General features: G+C 35.8%; 2 protein-coding genes across 2 annotated transcripts in view; one reads left to right on the top strand and one right to left on the bottom strand.

The window, feature by feature from the left end:
- The first annotated feature begins 10,964 nt into the window (after positions 1–10,964).
- LOC126752021 (enoyl-CoA delta isomerase 1, mitochondrial-like) lies at positions 10,965–12,363 on the top strand. The gene is made up of 2 exons (XM_050462543.1): positions 10,965–11,068; positions 11,146–12,363. Exon 2 carries the CDS (start codon positions 11,160–11,162, stop codon positions 12,036–12,038), a length of 879 nt encoding a protein of 292 aa, XP_050318500.1. The 5' UTR covers positions 10,965–11,068; positions 11,146–11,159; the 3' UTR covers positions 12,039–12,363.
- A 3,884-nt stretch (positions 12,364–16,247) lies between these two features.
- LOC126753582 (interference hedgehog) overlaps positions 16,248–23,086 on the bottom strand; it is a 239,384-nt gene continuing 232,545 nt past the window's right edge. Inside the window, exon 10 of the mRNA XM_050465133.1 lies at positions 16,248–21,204. Within this exon, the coding sequence (XP_050321090.1) occupies positions 20,651–21,204 (554 nt within the window). The 3' untranslated portion in view covers positions 16,248–20,650. The remainder of the gene's footprint in view (positions 21,205–23,086) is intronic.

Genomic DNA, 23,086 nt, shown 5'->3' with positions numbered 1-23,086 from the left:
AAGACAAGACCTTCGGATGAGCCAGTCTTGGGCGACTGCTTCCTTTGAGACCTTTCCATAACCTTTTTTCGGGCCAAAAGAACCCGTCTTCCGAAATTATTTAATCAAACCTCTTCCAACGGTAAGGCTGAAATCTTATGTATGAATATGTCCTATATTTGTTCGGAACTCTGATTTTGGTGCGATAAGGCTACTATTTGATCTTTAATACGTACTATCAGTCAATTGTCGTCTTCTGGTGTGTTTTTTGTATACTACACATTCAAAATCTTTTTATAAACACAATTGATATTTTAAAAATGCAAATAAACTCTTTACCTCTCTATCCGTACAAGATGAAAATGTATATCATTCTATTTAGGAATAGCCGACTCACTCAAATTGGTGGGTGCACTTACTTGCCCGGTTTTTTTATACTGCAAACGATCAGCGTTATGAGCTCGATGTCCTTCTGTGTGTCTGCCTACATGCAAACTAGTTTCTCAGTTTATGAAATATCGATTGGATATTTCGTATATGCCATTTTCAAAAGAAGACGCTCGTTTGTTGAACCCTCCGATATCGGACCACTATGGCATACAGCGGATATACAAACTGACAGATCAAAAACAAGTTCTTGCAAGAAATTGTTTCCATTTGTTAAGAAATCTTCACCAAATTTGGCATGTATTATTTTCCAAGGCAGCGCTACAATATCTGTATAATATTGTTGAGATCGGATCAGTATTGCATATATCTACCATACAAACTAACCGATTAAAATTAAGATACAGATCTTTTATACCCCGTTTGATACATAAAAAAATGCACCTGTGAAGGGTACTATAGCAACTCAAGTTAACCGTTTTACTTCCGTTTTTACTTCCATATTATATTTCTAGTTTTTTTTCGAAGAAAAAATCGAATTTCGCGCTGCAGGCGTCCAATGCCATTTCGCCGAGTCAGTTTTAATGCAACGAGCAGACAGTTATTAGCATGAAAATATGGACATACATTAATTCATATATTTATTTATGTATGCATATTTGCTTATGCGCATATTTATGTTTTTTTAGTGGAGACGGAGGTGCGCGTGGGGCGATGCAAACACTGTGGCAGTGAAAACTTTAAAGCGAAGTTGAGAGAGCCGGACAAGGCTTGACCACACGTGTAAAGAGGATTATGACAACAAACATGCCAACAGGCAACACGATTATAGGCGCACAAATGTAACATTTGAACATACATACACACATATATTTATACATATATATATATATACAAGTAAATATAAGTTTTTGCAAAAATATTTGATCAATTAAGTGCCTTTTGAGGCCTCAATTTGCATTGCATGTATGGGTGTAAAAAGTATGAAATTAATATATATAATACATATATAAATATATATATATGTATATATATAGATATATGTTGTATATGCAGCGTTCGAAAAAAGTGCGCTGTGCTGCGCTAACGAGTGGGCGCGAGGCAAAGGCAGCGCAGATTTTTTAATTGAAAAATATTAAATTCTTCCATGCGACGTGATAAAGTGGATTGCCACTACAAACGGAGAAGTGCATGCATACGCGCACCCACACAGTCACGCACATACATACATTTGTATATTTGCATATGTATGTAGTAATATGTAACAATTATGCGCGAATAAAGCGAGCCGCAGACAATCAGTGTTGCCATTGAAGCGAAACCACGCGCCATCCGCATCATAACACATACAAATAAACAAGTATATTAGCATGATATATACATACATACACATATATGCATTATTTGTAGTTAAATAAGTACATATGTATATTTTATTACATAAGCCGCGCTGCATACATATTTTTGCACATTGACCGGCCTATCTGGCTGGCAGACAACTGCCACTACTTGCACTAACACATATGCACACACATACGCACCCAGCCACACACGCGTTGCCATGCAACGGCGCGAAGCTTAAACGCCCGCGACTGATTTTTTCAATCGGCCGAGCGCAGGATTATAGGCGATCACCGCGCCGCTGCAGCTTTGCGCAATTCCACACTCCGGCAAAGACACGCACACACACACCAACATTTTTCAATACATATATACGAATGCACTGTTTTTCATGCTCGGCTTGGCGCATTTATGTGGGCTGTTACGTGGACTTGCTGCACTGCTTTGTTGTTTTTGTTTCTCCTTTGTATGTTTACTTATTTTTCGCTAATAAATTAATAAATTAAAATTTTATTTCAATAAAAATGCGCAACGCAGGCAAATTTCATAAAGCATAAGTTACAACAATAACAGCAGCTGCGGTGTGTGTAGTGAGAGACAGGCATGTAGCCGCTATCTGCAAAGTCTGCGACAAGAACTGTATGAAAGCGTTAAAAGCAAGGTCAACCCTGTGAGAGTTTTGCCTTTAAACAATAGTTATTGTTGGATAACTGTAAAAATAGCAAGTTTATTTTTTGGTTAAGCCACCAACACACACAATATAAGGTTCAACAGAATGTTTCATATTCAATATATTCTTCTGGATCGATTTAATGAGTGAATGTTCTTTCCTCAGATCACCAGGATTATTTCCTAATCCTCATAATTATAGATCGATCTCAAGGCAAAGATCTACCGTTATTGGTTCAACGGCACAAAGAAAAATTTACAAATTCTGTATGAGTCTTTCTGGGATCGCTAACATCGTTGGACAAAAGTTTACCAGAAGTAAGCTTGATCTTTAATACTCAGAATTGCTGCATATAAAAGCTTTTAAAGCAGCTCAAAGTAAGTGCGAAATGTATTGAGGCTTTTGAGTCAACTATACATGAGAGAGTGAGGAAGACAACGGTATCCTTATACTGTTGTAGCGGGCAATTGGGAAGAGATCGGGCCTCCCACCAAAAGTGGTGTTCTGGCTCTATGAAACCATAGTCAAGACAATAATGTTTTATAGGGTCGTTGTCCGGTGCAGGGCGCTCAGAAAAACCATACTATCTAAGCAGCTGAAGCGTGTTTAAAGAGTGGCCCCGTTCTCACGACAGTCGGGTCTTCGAAACTGGAACGGACCTGGAAATTTTATCCGGTCAAAGACTGTTAACGCTCCAACAACAACATTGGGCATGAACGGCATTGGGCACTAATGAAAACATCAAAAATTCAGTTAATACCATTATGCAAGTTACAACTGTGAACATAGCCGGTAGATGGCCGAAGTGCCTATAGCAGAAGAGCGGTGATCTTTTCACGGATCCGAACTATTTGCACTTAACAAAGTTTAACATATATTCGCGGTGTGACTAAATATATATATTTGTCGGACGCACTTTGGCAAAACCATCGTGCGACTTTCTTCTCTATCGCCCGACTTTTGTCAGACTGAGATTGAAATATCTCAGTCGACCCACCTTTAGGAACCAAGAAAAGGAGTAACGAATATCTAACTAAATGAAATCCATCAAGTTTGAATCAACCCTACGACCTGACCTACCCAAACCTAAGTGCGAAAGGTAGGAAAAATGTTATTAATAATTAGAAAAAACATGATTTTTTTGAATATCTTTGAAACAGGAAGCAATGTTAAAATGTAAAAGCTTCTTTGGGTTTAGTTGGCTATTTTGAAATTACTGCGTCGAATATTTTCAGAGCTGGAGTGTTTTCGTACATTCGGACGACATGACCTAGCCAGCGAAGCCACCCTTCCTTATCCATTCTGGAGAAAGCAAAACGCGCCGTTAGTCCATATTTGTTTATAGCGGAAACGGGCCGTTAGTTCTGCTTTCTCCAAAATGAGTAAGGAAGAGAAGCAAATGGGTCTGGTGGTGAACGAGGGCAAGATGAAATAACTCCTGTTATCAAACAAAAAGTTGTCGTACTCGCGACTAGGCACCCACGTCCCTGTTGGCAGTCATAACTTCGAAGTTGTAGATAATTTCGTCTATTCAGGAACCAGCATCAACACCAACAACAACGTAAGCCTCGGAATCCAATGCAGAATAACTCTTGCCAACAGATGCTACTTCAGACTAAGTAGGCAATTGAGAAGTAAAGTCCTCTCTCGACGAACAAAAACAAAACTCTATAAGTCACTCATTATTCCCGTCCTGCTATATACATAGTACCGAGGCTTGGACGATGACAACATCTGATGAGTCGACGTTGTGAGTTTTCGAGAGAAAGGTTCTGTGGAAGATTCCATTCACATTCGATGGAACGATGAGCTGTATGAGATATACGACGGCATTGACATTGGGTTAGGATTACGGTCTGCTTCTGCTACCTGAGTAGGGAACTGAGGGAAGAGGAATAAGCCGCAAGGAAGAGTCGAAGTGAATACCAACTGTAGGATGAGCAAGGTGAAAGCGTTTCGACCACTGCAGTCGGAGTGGGCAAGTTCGCATATCTCCATAAAGAAAATTCTCAGAACATTCTCGGCCTGCAAGCCTAAGAGAATGATGTCAAATGACTAATCATTCAGAACTAAAGATCTCAAGATTTTACTTCATCTGACTTCTTTTCATATGATTATTGTTGATGCCGTAAGTTCAAAAAATCAATAGAATTCGAAAAAAATCAGCTCATACGAATATATCAGTCAAAATAAGAATAAGAATAGAACAAGTTGAGTATCAGCAGTTCAAACTTATTCAAACAAAAATATTGTCTAGTCATTTAGTCTACTGCGTAGTGTTGTCTAGCATACATATGTACATACATACTTATCTTGATATTTTATTTATGTATAATATGCTTAAAGGCTCTATGCTCCAGTGGGAGATTCTAAGAATCGGTGATGATAATATGCTTTACAATATTTTATGTTGTTGTCTCTAACACCTTTACTTAACATGTTCTATTAGCAGCATTTTGCTTTGACTGCTTCAAGCGCTGCCACTTCGATGTCAACTGGAAAAATCAAGCATCGAAAAGTGCGCAATAATTGTTTTCTTCTTTTATTTTTATTTTTCTATTCTTTTTTGTTTTTTTTTTTTTTTTGAGAAGCGCATAGTAGCCGAGAGAGCAGCGCCTGCCGCTGAGGTTAGAGTTTCGATTCATTCATGTAAATATAAGTATTATACACATGTATGTGATTTTTTAAGAGCTTGATAACTGTTTTTAAGAAAAGAACGCATCAATCTCAAAATCGGTTCTTTATTTGAAACGTTAGATTGGTTCATGACATTTACTTTTTGAAGATAATTTCATTTAAATGTTGACCGCGGCTGCGTCTTAGGTGGTCCATTCGGAAAGTCCAATTTTGGGCAACTTTTTTTCGGCCGGAATTTCGGAAATGTTTTTCCAAAGCTTTAGTTGCTGGCTTATTTCTGTTTTAGACTTGACGTTTTTAAAGGCGTTAAATCGCATGATCTTGGTGGCCAACTTACGGGTCCATTTCTTGAGATGAATTGTTCTCCGAAGTTTTCCCTCAAAATGGCCATAGAATCGCGAGCTGTGTGGCATGTAGCGCCATCTTGTTGAAACCACATGTCAACCGAGTTCAGTTCTCCCATTTTTGGCAACAAAAAGTTTGTTAGCATAACGTTGCGTCCAACAGCATCTTTGAAAAAATACGGTCCAATGATTCCACCAGCGTACAAACCACACCAAACAGTGCATTTTTCGGGATGCATGGGCAGTTCTTGAACGGCTTCTGGTTGCTCTTCACCCCAAATGCGGCCATTTTGCTTAACAAAATTTGTCGATAAAAAAGCGGATTTTCTTTTTCTAGGGCCCATTCACTGAAAATTCGACGTGCCCAAAATTGGACTTTTCGAATGGACCACCTAAGACGCAGCCGCGGTCAACATTTAAATGAAATTATCTTCAAAAAGTAACTGTCATGAACCAATCTAACGTTTCAAATAAAGCGATGAGATTTACATTTTTAAAAGTTATCAAGCTCTTATCACCCGATACATATATTTATGTTTTTATAAGTCTACTTGTGCTTATAAGAATATGTTTTTGCGCGCATATGTGAAAATGTGTAGCTGTGTGTCACTTCTCGGGTGAATGCTCTACGCAGAATGAACGGGTGTCATATTTAAGGTTGAGCAGTAGTACTTACATATGCATGCGAGTAAGTGGGCATTGTACTTAGGCTGTCGTTATACAATGCCTTATTAAATATTTTGCTTTATTACAACTTATTACAAATCATGCTCATTAGACCAAAAGTGAAGGCTTTGAAAACGTTCAAAAGTAAAATCAAAATATATTTCATTGAAGCACCCGAAAAATCCAATTTGAAGTGTTAGGTAGGGGTTTTCTTAAATTTTCTGAGAAAGCTTACCATAGTAATGTATGTACATATATATGTACATTAGGGTGTTTTTTTTTAACTATTTTTTTTTCAGTCCCGTCACGAAATTTCCTCAGAAATACCCCTAAAAAAATTCCCTGGAAATTTTATTCCTTAATATTAACATTAGGAACTGGACCAAGGCCTATAAAAATTTTCCATAGAAAATATACTGCAATCGTGAGTTTTTATCTTTAAATTCCTACAGATCAGAGGGATTTTATGGCATCGCTTTGACTTTAGACGCATATTTTTCAGAATTGTTCACTCTTCAAAAGTGACCAGTGCAACAAAGTCGTAATTCACACCGGCGAGATAGTTCGGGCTCTAAGCCCGCTTTTTCCAAGAATTTCGCAATTTTTTGTAAATATCGCGTAAATGACAAGAGCTATAGAAAAAATGTACATGACAAATTTGTAGGAAATTTTATTTGCTATAAAAAAGGTCCGAGGTCAAAATCGCTATCATTAATACTTCTCGAGATATTCAGCTTTTTAAGTAAGGCTGTATGCAATTTTCATAGATTTTTTAATACAAACCTATAAAAATTTTATAAAGCCTAACTTAAAAAGCCGAATATATCGAGAAATATTAATGATTAATTGTACCTTTTTTTGACAGTTGGAATTTCTTAATCAGCGAAATTTTGATATTCTCGTTTTTTTTTCTGAACACACCTAATATTTATAGCATTAAAGGCTAGTTCACTAGGTCGCTAGGTCACTCTCTGACCTCAGAACGCCCGTAAATTATTATTTTTTTTGCACTCTTATTATATTCTCTTCCTTTTGTAATGGTTCTTAACTTATTCTAATTTTTTTGGTTTCAAAAAATATTGATCTTTGTCTACTTAATAATTACACAAATAATTAATTAAATTAATAAATCAAGAAAATTTAACTAAATTCTTTTATTGTCGTTATATGTTTTTTAATAATTTTCTAAGCAAATAAATATGCTTACTTCGTATATACTTTTGCTTTCCTAATTTTTGCTTTAACGGCTTCTAGTTTCACAAGTGAGTTTGCAAATCAGCAAAGAAAGCGCAAAAAAAACGGAAACAAAAAATAAAAAAACAAAAACAAGACAAACATTGCTGATTTGTATTTTTTCGTGTTTCTTCGTGTGTTTGAATGAATTTCGAATGATGCAATATAATTGAAGAGTGACATCGCGCTCCAGTTAGGGTACAACCTCACATGATGGTACCGGCTCAGGCGACATACAAAACAATATATATTTATGTATGTATGCATCCATGTATGCATGTTTGTGTGTATGCATGTAGCGGCGTATAATCACATGTGTGTCTGGGCACATGCTTTTATCGGTCGCGTTTTATTTACTTTTTGATTTTTTATGCGTGCTTTAATCACATTTTGGGGTGTTTCCTCGACTTTATTTTAATCAGCATGGGATTTGTTTCACCCACAAATGGTTTGACGTATGCACAGTGAAGTTGGGGAAATGACAAATATGTTATCAAATGAATATGATTAAGGTGTTGGAATTGTTGTTGTTTGATTATCTCAGTGTTGAGAAGTATGAGACAAGTGTGTCATTAAGCGAGTTGAGCGGAAGTAAAAGTTAAGAGCATAAGTGGAAACAAATGAGTTGATGGAGGTATGCAGCACATTTGTTTTTATAATTCTCTGTGTACGATTTTTGCTGTATTTGATGGTGAGGTTATGAATAAAAAATTTTGTGTAGAAAATTAGAAGTGAAGTGACAGCTAAAAAAATTTAAATTTTTTTTGAATTAAAACACATCAATTTCGGGCGCACAAAAGCTTCACAAATACAAAATATTTCTTACAAAGATTGCATTTTGATCGATTAGTTTGTATGGCAGCCATGGGCTATAGTTGTCCGATATTAAGGGTTCCCAAAAATTAGCAGAAAGGACGTGAACAAAATTTCATGTCGATATCCCGAAAACTATTATAACGGGTGATCCAAGTAGAGGTACGTTGAAAGATCACGCGTCCAGCACGCAGTGAAGAATTTATAACAACTGTGGCTGAGAACACGAAGACCGTGGAGAGTCGATTCGGAGCCGTTCGCAGCAACTCGCACTGACGTATGGAGATCTTAAATTGAATTGAAATCGCTTTTGAAAAGTTCCAAGAAGATCTGATGTTTTCGAGCCAAATTTTGTTCAGTGGGTATGTAATCAAATAAAATTACCACATTTGAGACTAAGAGCAGCTTGAAGAGATTCAAGAGCTGCCATTTCATCCAGAAAAAATAACGGTTTGGTGTTGATTTTGATGATAAAAATGTTGGATTTTAAATTTAAAATATTTTTAATAATAACAATATTATATAGCTAAGCAGGCACTAAAAACAGTCTAAATTTGTTAATGTATTATATAATAAGTTGTAGTTGTGTTATATTCTTACTTAGGAAGCAACTAAATTCAAAAACACTTTTTCGCTAACATATTTCCAACGTTTTTGCTTCTAAGGTTCAATAGCTAAACCATAAGTGATAAAAATATTAAAGCCAAATTTCATAAAATAAAATAAATGTTAAATTATGTGCCTTACATATGATTATTTCACTTTAAAAATTACAAAAGGCCAGAGATAAAGGTTTGTATGATATTTTATTTTTTGGAAGTTATATCCGAATTCTAGAACGTTCTTATGAGAATCATCTCCATGTTGGTAGTAGCCGATATGTGCATTTTTCAAAAATAATAAATGAATATAATATAAACTTGGCTTTACTACTAATAGTTCCCATAAAATCAATCAGCCAATAAGCAAACCAATTTTAAATTTATTTTATTATAAATATATAAATAAAAATGTAAAATTAATTATTTCTCTGTCAACAATTTGTCATTCATCATTAGACTTTGCACATCAGCCGCTTCCAAAACCATAAAAAATAATCTCTTTTGAATTCAAAACAAACAACTTCTTGTCCCCTAGACACCAAATATTTATAATATATATTTTTTCTGAATATAGCTTTATATTCATTTCATTTTGATCGTTATGATGCTGCATATACAGTGTTGGGCAAACCAAAATTGACAGCCAAAAAGTATGCTTTAAAAAATATTTAAATTGTTAATTGTTAATCCGTCAAAAAAGTATGGAGTAATATTATCTGCTATTGACCAAAAGATATTACCAACGCATTTTGGTGCACTTAATATTTTGTGAAAGTGTGAATATGGTTTGCCTTATTAGTGGAATTATAGTTTTTCAAAATCTTACAAAAATAGCTTGAAAATTAATTTAAAACAAACGGAGATGATTACGTTTGAGTGTATTAAAATATAAAATAATTTTTTAATTGTGGCTATGTGGTAATAAGGGTTTCGTCGAGCATAAAACGGCCTATTTTCAGTAATAACTTTTTCATATAAAAAATTAAATTTAAACTTTTTATTGGTCCAAAGATACATATTTTAAAACGATTTTGCGAAATTGTCAAAGGAAAATATTCAAAACTCAGCCATGGCGTAATTCTCGGCGGTCCATCGGCAAAAGGGGTGCCTCCGCGTTGACAGCAGAACTTCTTAACACTAGATTGCCTAAGCAAGCCATTTTGACTGCTTTGAATTTCAATTAAAAAACTGTTATTTAAATAATGCTTCTTATAATTTTGTGACTTTTTCTACAATATATAAATGGATTAATTAATCATTGTTGTTGTCCCCCTCCTTCACTTCCAATATATATACATATATGTATATATATATGTTATACCTATATTGTCGACAAGTTGTCATTTTGACTGTTTTCAGGCGATATAGGTATATACTAAGCTCCTGTCTTCCTAGTGTTAAAGGATCATCAAAAGGAAAAAGAAACAAATAAAGAAGAGCTAAGCAAGAATTGGATTAGAATCCAAATAGTTATGTACATACTATATATATCCTTGTACTTATACACCGACACATTAGACATAAAGATTTCCTACTACTCACTGTTATGAGTAAAACACGCTCTCTCATTGTGATTGAGGTAACTTACATATTGCCCATTATATGCGGTACAAAGTCACCTGGATGCTCGAAAATCGCTCTGTTAGGTATATAGAAGCTAAGGGAAGTATTGACATGATTCCATGCATTTATGACACATATACATACAATTGTCAGGAAAAGATTATTTTTCAATTTCCATTATTTATCTCACACATTGGCCGATTTTTGCTGTAAAAAGTCAACTTAGATACTGAGGTTCAAATATTCAGGCTTGCAATTTTTTTTGGTTGTACCACTACCATCAAGTCTACCAACTACATCAGTCTTTTTGAATTTAGCAATAATATACTGAACAATAGCATGCGATTTGTTTTTGGAAATATTGCCTATAAAATCGATTTAAATATTATTAAAATTTTTATTCAACTATGAGAAATAAATAAGATTCTCATATTGTTACTCTTAGTTGTAGCTTAAAGTTGAAATCTTTAAGAGGTTTTTTTCTGATTCACTGTATGTGTACATGCATATGTATATATATATATGTTTGTTGAGAATTTATAACTAAAAATAAAAAATAAATACACCACAGTGCATCCAAATGTAATTATGTATGTATGTATGGAAACACACACAAAAATAAGCCCAAAATAAGCAAAGAAAACAATAAACCAAATGGCAAAGCAGAAAACGGAGAAACAGCTGCGATGTGGTGAAATTCACACTTATTTTGTTGCTTATTCGCTTCACACGACAATCGTTTGGTCACTCACACGCTGCGCTAAGTTGTGGAACCAGCAGTGAAGAGTAAAGTTATCGCGTATATTAGCAATAATTTTTATACAGTGAAAGTCGTGAGTAATTTGCTAAAATAAAATTAATATAAAGAATAATATTAAATGAAATACATTTCCTTTCAATCACCAAACAGTAAATTCACACGAAATGGCCGCACGCATTATGAATTTGCCGAAACACGGCCTCTGCAGTCTGGTGAGAACAAGCGCTCTCACACGCCATTATGCCGGCAGCACCGGCACAGCGACGCCACCACAATTCACCACACTGAGCGTCGATGATAAGACCGGCATCGCTATGCTCACACTCAAAAGACCGCCAGCGAATGCGCTCAACGCCGCCTTCATGGGCGAAATAGCGCGCTCCATTAAAGACTTGGAGAAATCGAAATGTCGCGGCCTCATACTCACCTCGTCGTCGGAGCGCATTTTCTGCGCTGGACTCGATCTGAAAGAATGCTACCAAGCAGAGACGTCGCATCTGCAGGGCATTTGGGTTGCTTTGCAAAATCTCTGGCACACGCTCTACTCGACGCCGCTCATCACTGTCGCGCTAATTAACGGGCATACAGTGGCAGGCGGTGGCATGCTAGCGCTGAGCAGCGAATATCGCATTATGCTGCCAAATTTTAAGATCGGCATCAACGAAACTATGGTGGGACTGGCGGTGCCGATGTGGTTGATAGACACCTACCTCAATGTTGTACCCAACAGGCGCATCGCCGAATTGGATCTAACAGCTAGTCGTATCTATAACAGTGAAGGCGCAGTGAAAGCAGGTCTAGTTGATGAGTTGGCAGCTAGCAAGGCGCAAGGTTTGGAGAGAGCTGTCGAATTCATCAGCAGCTATCCAAAGCACTCGCTGGTGGCGCGTGCGATCACCAAACGCCAATTTCGCGCGAAAGATTTAAAGAACTTTCAGGATAATCGTCAGCATGACTTGGAAATATTTCTGAGCAACATACAGAAGCCTCAAGTGCAGTCGTATCTAGGAGAATATTTGGAGAGTTTGAAAAAGAAGGCGTAGATAAGCAAAAGGTCCAAATGGAAAACAACATTTTGTGTTCAGCGTGAAAAGTGACTCGCAACTAAGATTTATATCGAAAAAGGTGAAGGAGGTAGTTTTGAATGACTATACTGTTATGCTATATATTATTTGAGAAATATATGTATATATGCTAAAAATTTATGTTACAAAAGTTAAATATTTATTTTTAATTTTAAATTAGAAATTTTATTCCGGATTGTCGCGACCTCTTTCTATACATTAGGCCCAAATAGCAACTGCTGTTATCTTTGTAAAGTTTAATATATAAATAAAAAAATATGCTGAATCTGTGATGAAATCTTTAGTCTGGTGAAAACTATAGATCATCTGCTGAGTCTCTACAGAGTTTGTGAGGTAGTCATATGTCCAGAGAAATCTGTGAAGAATTTTAAAATACTCTATCGAACGGCATGAAACTTCATTACACAAATACGGATTCTTTGTGTCAAATCATACACCAATTTCGATGTCAAAGATGCACCTCGCTCCGGTCGACCTATCGTTGAAAAAGACGATGAAACTATGAAAAATATTGACCAGGACTGTTACATAAGCAGCCTTGACATCGCTAAGGAACTTAACATTCAACATCAGACGGTTTTGAACTATTTGAAAAAGGCTGGCTAAAAAAATAAGCTCGATGTTCGGGTACCACATAAATTTTCTTTGAAAAATTTAATGGACCGAATTAACATCTGCGATTCTTTGCTGAAACGAAATGAAATCGAATCATTTCTGAAGCGAAGGATAACAGAAGAGGGAAAGTGGATCAAATGCTACAATAATGTGCGAAAAAGATCATGGTCCAAGTGTGGTGAATGGTCACAACGCCGGGATTGACGCCTGGACAAGTGATGCTAAGTGTTTGGTGGGATTGGAAAGCAATCATCCACTATGAGCTGTTTAAGCCTGGTCGAACGATTGACATTTACTGTCAACAACTGATGAGATTGAAGCAAACAATTAAAAAAAAACGTCCAGAACTGATCAACAGAAAGGCCTTCGTCTTCCGTCAGGACAACCGTAGACCACACACATCTTTGATGACTCGGCAAAAACTGGGAGAGGTTGGCTGGGAAGTTTTGATGCATATAGCGCTGACCTTGCACCATCGAACTATCATTTTATTCGGTCAATACAGAACTCCCTTAATGGAGTAAAGTTGGTTTCAAGAGAAGCCTGTGAAAATCAGTTTTCGCAGTTTTTCGCCGAGCAAACAGAAAAGTTTTACACTGATGGAATAATGTCTCTAGTAGAAAAATGGCAAAAAGTGGTCGACTAAAATGGTATATATTGGGTTCATTATAAATATAAAAAAAAATAAGTTGAAGTTTGAATGCAAATACGAAAAATCTTTTTCGACTACCCAATATTTTAAAAATACCATAAACAGGTTGAGAATTGTTAATTTCAAGGCTAAATGAATAAATTACATCAGTAGTATTTGCTCTCTAGCATTTTTCTCACTTCCAGCTGATATTTTCTTCCACTTTCAGCTATCAACCTCTATCTCCTTACCTCAGTTTCATCAAGTTTTTTTACCCCCAAGCTCCCATAAGGCATTCACTACTCACACGTACGCAGGAAACGCCATGAGTCATGTAACGGTTTCATTCATTTCTTCCACAAATCACAATGAAGCAAATAAACTGCAAATAGCTTCACAAGCCAGACAATCACACAAAGCAATGATTCTGCAAAATAAGTTTGTGCAAATATTTGCATAAGATTGCGAAGGGAATTGCCATCACATATGTGTGAGAGTGTGAGTGTGTGGTGCGTATACTATTGGCCATAAACCAGCGGCATCATAAAATCGATTTTTCTTTGCATAGCGTGAAGAAAAAGTGCACAATTGACAACTGGTGCATACCTTTGCACAGCGATTCGCTCACGGCTGACACCCATATACCCACACACACACACAAACACATCACATATGGTAAGTATAGTTCCCTATATACATATTTGATATATGACGAATTGTTATTTTTATGAATATGCTCTCATGTGTGCGGTTGAAGGGCCAAAGTTACAAGTGGATGCAGTTCTCATAAAGTTGCTTTCACTCATAAAGTTGCTGGGAAAGTACCACCAAATATACAGTTATACGAATTGCACTAACCACTCAAGTAGCATATAAGTTTTTTACAACCCATTCACTAGCAGTATTTATTGGATGAGTCGCAAATGTGTGGATGAATGTCCTCAGTTTTTCATAGTTTTTAAATTGATTGAAACTGCCAATGAACCGATTTCCATAACGTGGTGTGATGTGTGATTTTAGAGAACTTTTACGACTTAATGTGAGGTTATTTAGTCAACACAAAATCAAATGAAATTGCTGTATTTTTCATTTTATGGCGCGATTATCACAGTGTGATATGATGTATGATTTCATATGACGATGCGATGAGTTGTGACTCATTGAAGAACAAAGGTGTTTATGTATTCGAATGATGATATGCTATGTGATATGATGTAATGTGACCTAATTTCTTTCGAAAAAATCAAAAAGTCATAAGGCCAAACGTGTTATCATATGATATGGGTAAGTTATCTTATTATTTGTTTTTATTAGCATTACATTATTTGTATATTATTTTCAATGTAGAAAAAGTAAAATAAAGAAATATCATGAATAGGAAAATATGATATCACATCACCAGTTGAAAATCTTCACATGTTGATGATATGTATCCGGAGTTTGAAGAGTTTTATCTCACGGTTTAGGAAAACGAAACAATGTACCATGTGATGTCACATCACATATGAAAATATGATATGAAATCATATTACCATTGGAAAACCTTTATATCACAGTTAAAGAATGTGAAACGATGTATCATATAATGTCAAATCAATAAATTACCATATGATATGACATCACATCACCAGTTTGAAAAGCTTTATCTCTCGGTTAAAGAATGTGAAACGATGAACCGATGAACATATAACAATATGATGTCACATCACATATGGCGATATGATATCACGTCACCAGTTTGAAAATCGTTAACTTTTGCTTCAGCAAAACGAAAGGATGTCAGCAGCATTTAAATTCTGCATGAAACGTGTACAAGTGTTTTATGCAATTAACGGTCACGTCACACATACACCACGTTGAGCTCTTTGAATACATGCTACATATGTATATGTACATGCTTTACATTTATATGGAGTAATACTGACAATATTACCGCTGACTTTGCATCCTTGACATGGCCAACTATGTGGCCGTAATTAATGTGCACCAACAACAACCGGTGACACTGTCAACTGCTACTCTCCGCTCACATTTCGACAAGTTCTTTTTGCATTATTTGTCTAATGAACTTATCTGCTCCAAGCACAGTGGCAGCAGCAGCCAGCTGTGGCTTGTGGCGCCACTAACACTTTACCTTTGCACACCAGCAAATAAGCGCACAAACACACACCTGCATATATATGTGTGTGGGAGTGTGTGTGTGAATTTCCAACGTGCTAAACTCATTTGCTATTTCGCAGAGTATTTATTAGCTGGCGGGCGAGCTGTGACCTTCGTTGAGTGGCAAACTAGTAGCGAAGAAGAATTATTGCGCTGGCGGTGGTGACGTGGCTTGCTCGCAAATAAGTCCTGCTGCGCGGTTCATGCGGCGAGCGGGTGTGCAGGTGTGGAAATCTCTACTCGTTTTAATTTGTATTTCAATTTGTCTTGTGCATACAAAATTAATGTGCTTTGATCGTCGTCAGTGAAATTGACCTTTAACTGCGTCCCGCTGTTTATTTGCGCACAGTTGCCGCTGCAAAGTGGGCACTGGAATATTTATGCCGCTGCGGTCAATGTTTGCTGGAGACGAGTTAACCTCAATTAAATTTGTAGTGTCTTGGTGCGAGTCAGAAAAGTTAATTACTTGGAAGTTTCTCAACTAAATATGTGTTCTCACCGGCGTGCTGAGTGAAGGTGACTTTTAATGTAGCTAAGAATTCTGAGGGTACTGCGGGTTAGAAGTCTTAGCAGCTATTACTTACAGAACTAAGATGGGCTAATACTAGCTAAGCGCTATAGTAAACACTATGTAAAGTAAGCGCCACGGCGCGCCTTATAAACTAGTAAGTTAATCTTCCAGTGACTTACCTTTTGTTACCCCTTTTCAGCCTCCACAGCGCGGAAGAAGCTTGTTTGCTTGGCATTAACACACACTAATGCATTGTTCATTCGTTTTTTGAGTTTTTATTTCAAATTTCATTTGTTTATAATTATTTATTTATTTTTAATAATTCATGCATTTTTTTCATATATTTATACATATGCATGTACTTGTATGTATGCGTCTATGTGATCTGTTCTTATAAGCGTCTCTATTTTGTATGCTCAATCAATTGGCACCCATATATGTACTTATGTGTGTGTGTACTTACTAGCAATAGCTTACTACTCTAATTGCCACAAACAAATTTATTTTTTGTTTAACGCTTAGTAACCGCTATTTATTATATTACTATGTATGCAATAGTACTCTTGGCAATTTATATGTATGTATGTATATGCAAGAGATTGTTAACCGAGTTTGCGCATGCCCAGTTCACTTAGTCTCATATATGCAGATTTATGTTAGTTTCAATTAGCTTGCAGGTATTAATTGGTTATTTCATTTCATGCAGTTTGATTATTATTATTTCTTTTTTAATTTTTATAATTTTTATTTTTTTTAATATTTTTAATATTTTTTTGGCATTTTTTAATTTTTTGTAGCTATTTTTAATATATTTTTTAAATTTTTTATTAATTTTAATTTTTTAATATTTTTTTAAAATTTTTTTTATTACTATAATAGCTTATCTTATTTTTTTTTAATTTTTCATCTCTATTATTTATGTTTTTTTGCATTTTTTACTATTATAATAGCTTATGTTATTTTAATTTTTTTTTTTTTTTACTTTTAATCTTTATTATTATTTTTTTGCATTATTTTTTTCTTTTAATTGCAATTTTTTAACAATTTCACCTACAACTTTTTATTTTCATATATTAGTTTGTTTTATCAATAATTTTTAATTTCCATTTCATTGTATTTTTATATTTTTAAGACTATATTGTTTTTGTTTTTAAGACTAATTTATATTTCCTGTTTTATATGTATATGCAAAAAGCAGCCTGTTGTCTTCAGACACACAACCATGCATGAAGCGTTGCTCAAGGCTTCGTACGTTTAAAAAGCATTAATAGTTGTTGTATGCAAAACTATACCGTCACCTAAAATGCAAAACAGCGTATCATCAAAAAAAAAAAATCGAAAATCGCTTTCTGATATAATAACCAATATATAACCATATAATGCAGCGGCAAGAAATCGGAAAGTGAGTGAGTCCAAATGTCAAAGAATGATAATTGAAAGAAAGTGGTAAAGATGCCAAACGAATTTTTGAAAATGATGGGCTCTTCAGCCCAGTAACTTTAAGTCCACTCGAAAAGGAAGTCAGCGGTATACACACCAATCATAATATCAATATTTCAATAAGATTACTGCTGAAAGTATCCGTCATAAGAAAGCAATTATTGCAATTGACTACCAGCCCTAAATACAAAATTAATCATCATATTGCACGCCTAACCAGGCAATGGAAACTGTGTTCGAACTTATAAATTAGTAAAACGCTTAGTAGCCAATACAAAGTTGCACAAGCGTTTAATTTTCTTTCCCGCCAGCTCAGAAGGATGTTTGTAAGTATGCGCTCCCAAGTACTTCAGTCTTGACTTGTTTCCACCTCAACTTCTTCCATAGACTATAGCTTCTGCATATGGCGTCTGGTAACATTCCCAGCCTTACTGCGTGAACGCCAATATCCATTCAAAATTACACTAATATTTGACTACAAAACAAAAAATTCACGTTGGATCCCAAACAGTTGTTAATCGATCGATAAGGGCTCGTGTTGATTTATCGAGAGAAATACTAAAAAAAATACGACGGCGGTGCTTCAAAAGATGTCTACGATATCTTGACTGGTGTGAAATGACTTCCTTTTATTCCCGTACGTTAAAATTAACTCAGACGTCAACGTTTTTCGACATGTTTCGGATATACCTCAATCAGAGTGGCAAAAGTGTTTTGACATTTGGCACGCAAAAGTGTTTGGATCTTAAAATTAAAAAAAGTGATTTTCGATAATATTGGGTAGTCGAAAAAGTCGTTTTTTATATTTATAATGAACTTTAATGAACCAAATATGTACCATTTTCGTCGACTACTTTTCCCTATCTTTTCGTTAGAGATATTAATTAATCAGTGTAAAACTTTCCTGGTTTCTCGGCGAAAAACTGCGAGAAGTAATTTTCACAGGCATCTACTTACTCCATTAAGGGAGTTCTGCATTGGACGAAACAAATGGTAGTCCGATGGTGCAAGGTCAGAGCTATATGGTGAATGCATCAAAACTTCACAGCCCAGTTCTCCCAGTTTTTACCGAGTCATCAAAGAAGTGTGTGGTCTATTGTTGTTCTGATGGAAGACGAAGCCATTTCTGTTGATCAGTTCTGGCCGTTTTTTTTGACTGCTTGCTTCAATCTCATCAGTTGTTGACGGTAAAATGTAGAATCAATCCTTCGACCCTACTGGAGTAGCTCATAGTGGATGATTCATTTCCAATCCCACCAAACACTCAGTGTAACCTTTGGAGGCGTCAGCCCTGGCTTTGCAACCATTTGTTTAGCTTCATCACACTTGGACCATGATCTTTTTCCCACATTATTGTCGTATTTGATCCACTCTCCCTCTCCTGTTATCATTCGCTTCAAAAATGATCGATTTCATTTCGTTTCAGCAAAGAATCGCAGCTGTTAATTCGGTCCATTAAATTTTTTCCAAAAATTCATGTGGTGCCCAAACATCGAGCTTTATGCCTTTTGTAGCCAGCCTCTTTTAAATGGTTCTGAACCGTTAGATGATGAATGTTAAGTAACTTAGCGATGTCATGGCTGCTTATGTGATAGTCCTGGTCAATCTTTTTCATAATTTCATCGACTTTTTCAATCTTTTTTGCATCTTTCAAATCGAAATCTCTAGAGCGGATGCAAGTTAACCATTCTTGTGTTACACGAACTGATACAGCATCGTCTCCGTAAACTTCACAAATTTCATTGGTGGCTTGGGTGGCATTCTTCCATTTTTTATAAAAAAATTTCAATTTATAGCGAATTTCTTCATTATTTTCACTCATTTTTGAACAGCTCTAAATTTTTTGCATCTTATCCGAATTTAATCAAATTTTTTTGGTTGAATGAAGCTTAAAATCTCATCTTTCCAACACTATATGGTATGACACAATGAATCGGTAACACTGTATATATACGACTGCAACGTCTATTGACAAAATACGAAAAGACTTTTTCGACTACCCAATATTCAAAAAAAAGTTATTTCGAAAATAATAATATTTGTTTTTTTAATGCTGAAACAGAAAGGCAATCATCGTTTTGTACTCTCAAAAATAATTAGAATCGGAGTTTTTTTTATTTTAAGCAATCTGTTTTTAGGCTGTCAGGCTAGGTGTGCCCGTTGAGAAGTTTTTGGTTCTAAACTAGAATAGAAATTAATTAAGTTTCTTTTACTTAATTGTGAAATTTTTTTCAAAATACAGAAGAAAACCAAAGTCTAACACACACTTTACTTTGATCTTTAATTTTTGTTGTTTTATTAATGTCTATGAGCTACCTTCAAGCATTGTTTTTGCTGCAGTGCTTCGGTTGTTGCTTAAACTAAGTTTTCTAAATGCATGCGTGTGCATTAATGCGTATTCAACTGTATTTTTTTACATTTTTGCTTCATGCTTTTTGCTTTACATATTTATTTATTCAATTATTTCCTTATTTATTTGTTTATGTATTTGTTAGTATATATTGATTTTAGGGTTTAGTATATTACATAAACATATATCCAATATCATCGTACTTGTAATATTTACACATTCCTTTTTAGCATAATTCGTTTATGTTGTTGTTTTTGTTATATGAAACAATTGGCACATTTGTCTTTTGGCATTGAAAGTTGTAGCTGTGAGTGGTGTCTTACTATGATAGACTGCTAAGTTTTTGGTTGTATTGTGGGTTAGCAAGAGTTAAGGAGTCAAAATAAGAGAAATGATGAAAGAGGAAAAAAATTGAAAATAGAATTGATAGTAAGTGGATAATTTTAGATTGTTTGGTGACGCAAGGCATAAAAGTGAGAGGAAACAATAAGAAAATTGTGAAAGACTGCAATAAAACAATGAAAGAGATACCGTAAAAGTGAAAATTTGCTTGCTAAAATCATACAATAAAGGCAAACATTTGGAAATACTTAATATAAAAAAAATGGAAATTTGGAAATAATTGAAAAAAACAGAAATTAGTTTTTTACTTACTCAACACAAGAGATTTTCACATTTCTTTTGAGTTTCAAGCATGCAAAAGCGCCAATAAATAGCGAAATTTATAAGAAAAACTGTTATATAATGGGGTAATGAGTGTATGCGTGTGTATGTGTGTGTGCTGTTAGTACATTTGTTTATTGGTTTGCTAGTGTTGATACAGAAATTTGATTTTTCGCCACATGCAATTGAAGAATGAGCTCTTACGCCTGCTTATATGCTACGCCTATGCTACGCGTTTCATTGTGCATGTGTAGTGGTGTGTGCTCATTTGTGGTGAACTCTTTTCGTATTGTTTTGCAAGCTTCTGCACTTAATACCACTGTTGCTGGTGTTGCAGTTGCTGTTGTTGTAGCTGTTTCCGCTGCTATTGCTGTTGTTGATGCGCTTACAGCTTTCCTGTTCGTTGCACTGTCGGCAGCAGTTGCACTTGCTGCGTCTACAATGGCAGCCACTACGGCTTCTTTTGCAGTTGTTTTTGTTGCTGTCATTATTATTGTTGTTCCGATCATTGCCGTCTGCAGCCACGTCGTCAGCAGCATGCCGAGCAATGCAATTAGCATTGCATAATTGCAACATATTCGTTGTGCGTACGTTAGCTTATTGCTGTTGCCACATGCAGCATGTGGCAGCCACAATTGCATTCTTGCTGCCGCACTTTTATCCTTTGACCAGTCATAGCCTTTTGGATTCTCACCGGTTAGCTTTTGTTCGGATTTACCAATCTCATTCAGATTTGATTGGTACTTTGTGCCCACTGAAATGGAAGATAAACAAGGATTCAAATGAATTTCACTTAATTGAGAGCATTTAAGCCAATTGCTTTTGCACTTCTGCATCGCCATGCAATCGGGCATATATGCAAATATGTAAATATGTTTACTAGTGTTTCTGAATTTCTTTGTGGTTGCAAAAAAGTCATTGCAGTAGTAAGTATTGCTTTTCGAGTGGAAATTTACTAAAGATATTAGCAACGAGTAAAGAGATAACGGTTATTTTGAGTTCACGAGAATGTTAATAAGATCACTGTTTTAATATTTCTGTTCAGTAAGGTCCGCACGAAACTTAGGCTTCGACAATGTCAAGAAATCACTGAGATATTCCATCATTATAACTGCTCGATCAGGTCTATATCAGAGCAGAGTGTCTCTAGTATTGCTGAAGTAGTAGTAACGCAGTGAGCATTTAAGGGGGAAGGTCAGAGGTGGTATTTTCTTTAAGGTGTTCTCCATCAAGCGCTAGCTTTAGTTTAACGGATTTTTGTAGTATTTCTCAGACAGAAGTGACTGCTACTAAGGTATCATTAGACGTATTGCTTCGAAGTACAAGCTCTTTCAAGGAAGTGAGTAGTTACTCCAACAGCAGAGCAACAATACTAGCATTGAACTCGTTAACTGTGCACTCAAACTTAGTCAAGGAGTTTCTATCTCTACTAGAAATAGCATTAGTCAACTCAAATGAGACTGATATTGTCATAGATTAACATAACGTAGAAGATTATCATTCTCATTTGAGTTGAGGAATCGCTAGAAACTGCAAATTCGCTAATGCTAGCAAGAAAGGGCATTCTTACGCCGCTCATATTGGTGTGAGAACTAGTTAGATCTCCGTTGTCACCGTTCTAGCACTAGATCTTGCATGTGTTGGGCAGCTAGTTTGACGTTCAGCTTCTGTGCGACTGCAAGAACTTTTTGATGGAACGTAGTCTACTTGCCTTTAGCAAACTTCTATAAACTAACCTACCTTTTTATATTGAACCATTTTGAAGGCTGGGGGCAAAGCTATGCAGTACCAAAAACAACCATGAGATATATTGAATATCTTATATTAGTATATCATATATAAATAAGCCTTGATTTTATCACAGCACTTATCAGGTGATTGATTTTTGTTCCAGCTACTGTCGCTACAGGCATGAGGATGAAGAGCCTTAGAGCAAAAAATTACAGTAAGGAAGGATGGAAAGGAAAAACGATAAGGAAGAAGGGTAAGGAAGAAAGATGAGGTGGGAAGGTAAGGTAGAAAGTAAAAGACGATTATACCACTATCTCTGAGATTCCGGCGATGTTGTAAGCATCACTGTTTGGATGCTAATAAAGGAAGGAGTAAGAGCATTTCGAATGTCCCTAGAATGCTCATATTTGGAGAGACAAATTTATATAGAGTAAACACAGTGGCGGATCCAGGGGGGCGGGGGGGTAAATTAGGGAAATTTCTTCTTCTGGATGATGAAAATAGCGTACAAAAATTGAAATTCAAAGGTGAATTAAGCTACTGGCAATGTCACTGGCAGCAGCAACAAAAAATTTAAGGCAGCGAAATTCCAACTTCTGCACTGGAAACATTAAGAAAATGTGATGTCGACATATTCCCAACAATCCACACCTATCTCCGAGTATTCTGTACACTTCCCGTAATAAACGCGGGCTCTGAACGTTCTTTCTCTTATCTTCGCCGCATCAAAACATGGCTTAGGACGACCATGCTTCAAGAAAGACTAGTTGGACTAGCGTTGCTTCATATGCATCATGACATCGAAATCACCGCCGAAGAAGTGATCGTAAGTTTCGAAAACTTGGCAGTCATCGTTTTGCGTTATGAAACACGCAATGTAAAAGAATTTTTCTGTTTGAATTTTT

Source organism: Bactrocera neohumeralis, chromosome 3 (genome assembly GCF_024586455.1).
Source record: "Bactrocera neohumeralis isolate Rockhampton chromosome 3, APGP_CSIRO_Bneo_wtdbg2-racon-allhic-juicebox.fasta_v2, whole genome shotgun sequence".
NCBI classification, from domain to species: domain Eukaryota; kingdom Metazoa; phylum Arthropoda; class Insecta; order Diptera; family Tephritidae; genus Bactrocera; species Bactrocera neohumeralis.
The sequence above is the reverse complement of the archived record's forward strand: the minus strand, read 5'-3'. Positions and strand labels throughout refer to the sequence as shown.